General features: G+C 64.2%; 1 protein-coding gene across 1 annotated transcript in view; it reads right to left on the bottom strand.

The window, feature by feature from the left end:
* Nucleotides 1-674, bottom strand: part of LOC104509860 (niban-like protein 1) — a 6,325-nt gene that overhangs the window by 1,248 nt on the left and 4,403 nt on the right. The window contains 2 exon segments of the mRNA XM_010151932.1: nucleotides 420-532; nucleotides 643-674. The exon segment at nucleotides 643-674 is cut by the window's right edge and continues 85 nt beyond it. Coding sequence (XP_010150234.1) covers nucleotides 420-532; nucleotides 643-674 — 145 coding nt within the window.

The raw sequence follows: 674 nt of genomic DNA on the forward strand, positions 1-674 counted from the left end.
CTGGAGCTGGGCGGAGGGCTCAGCATCCCACCCACCACTCAGCCCTGCCAGTGGGAAGGCGAGGTGGGAAAGCTCCTGGAACAGCCCACGGCACCCCGCTCAGGGCCACCCCCTCTTCATACAGCCCCCAGCACCCTGCATAGGGTCACCCCGCCTCATACAGACCCCCAGCATCCTGCATGGGGCCACTCCCTCCTTGTACAGCCCCCAGCACCCTGCTTGGGGTCACCCCTTCTCATACAGCCCCCAGCACCCTGCTCGGGGTCACCCTCTCCTCCTGTGGTCCCCAGCACCCAGCATGGGCCGTCCAGGTGCTGCTGAGCTCCGCCTACACCGACCCACCACCCACCCCAGGGTGCTGGAGCCCCCCGGGACTCAGAGCTGAGTGGGTGTAGTCTTCCCGGTGCTGCAGGACCCTACCTTGCATGATGTCTTTCATCACCGACTGTAGCACAACTTCCTCGTAAGTGTTCTCCACCAGGATGAAGCTGGCGAAGTCCTCAAAGATCAGCTCCTGAAACTTGGCTAACTCCTGCCGCGGGGGAGAGGTCGCTCAGCCCGGCGGGACAGGAGGGAGGGATGCTCCAGCCCCTCTGCAGCGAGGAGGGTAGTTTCCCCCAACCCCAAACGTCAGCCTCTTACCCCCTTGCAGGTCGGCGCCAGCTTTTTCAGCA

This window comes from Eurypyga helias, unplaced genomic scaffold (assembly GCF_000690775.1).
Source record: "Eurypyga helias isolate BGI_N326 unplaced genomic scaffold, ASM69077v1 scaffold19805, whole genome shotgun sequence".
In the NCBI taxonomy this organism is placed as follows: Eukaryota; Metazoa; Chordata; class Aves; order Eurypygiformes; family Eurypygidae; genus Eurypyga; species Eurypyga helias.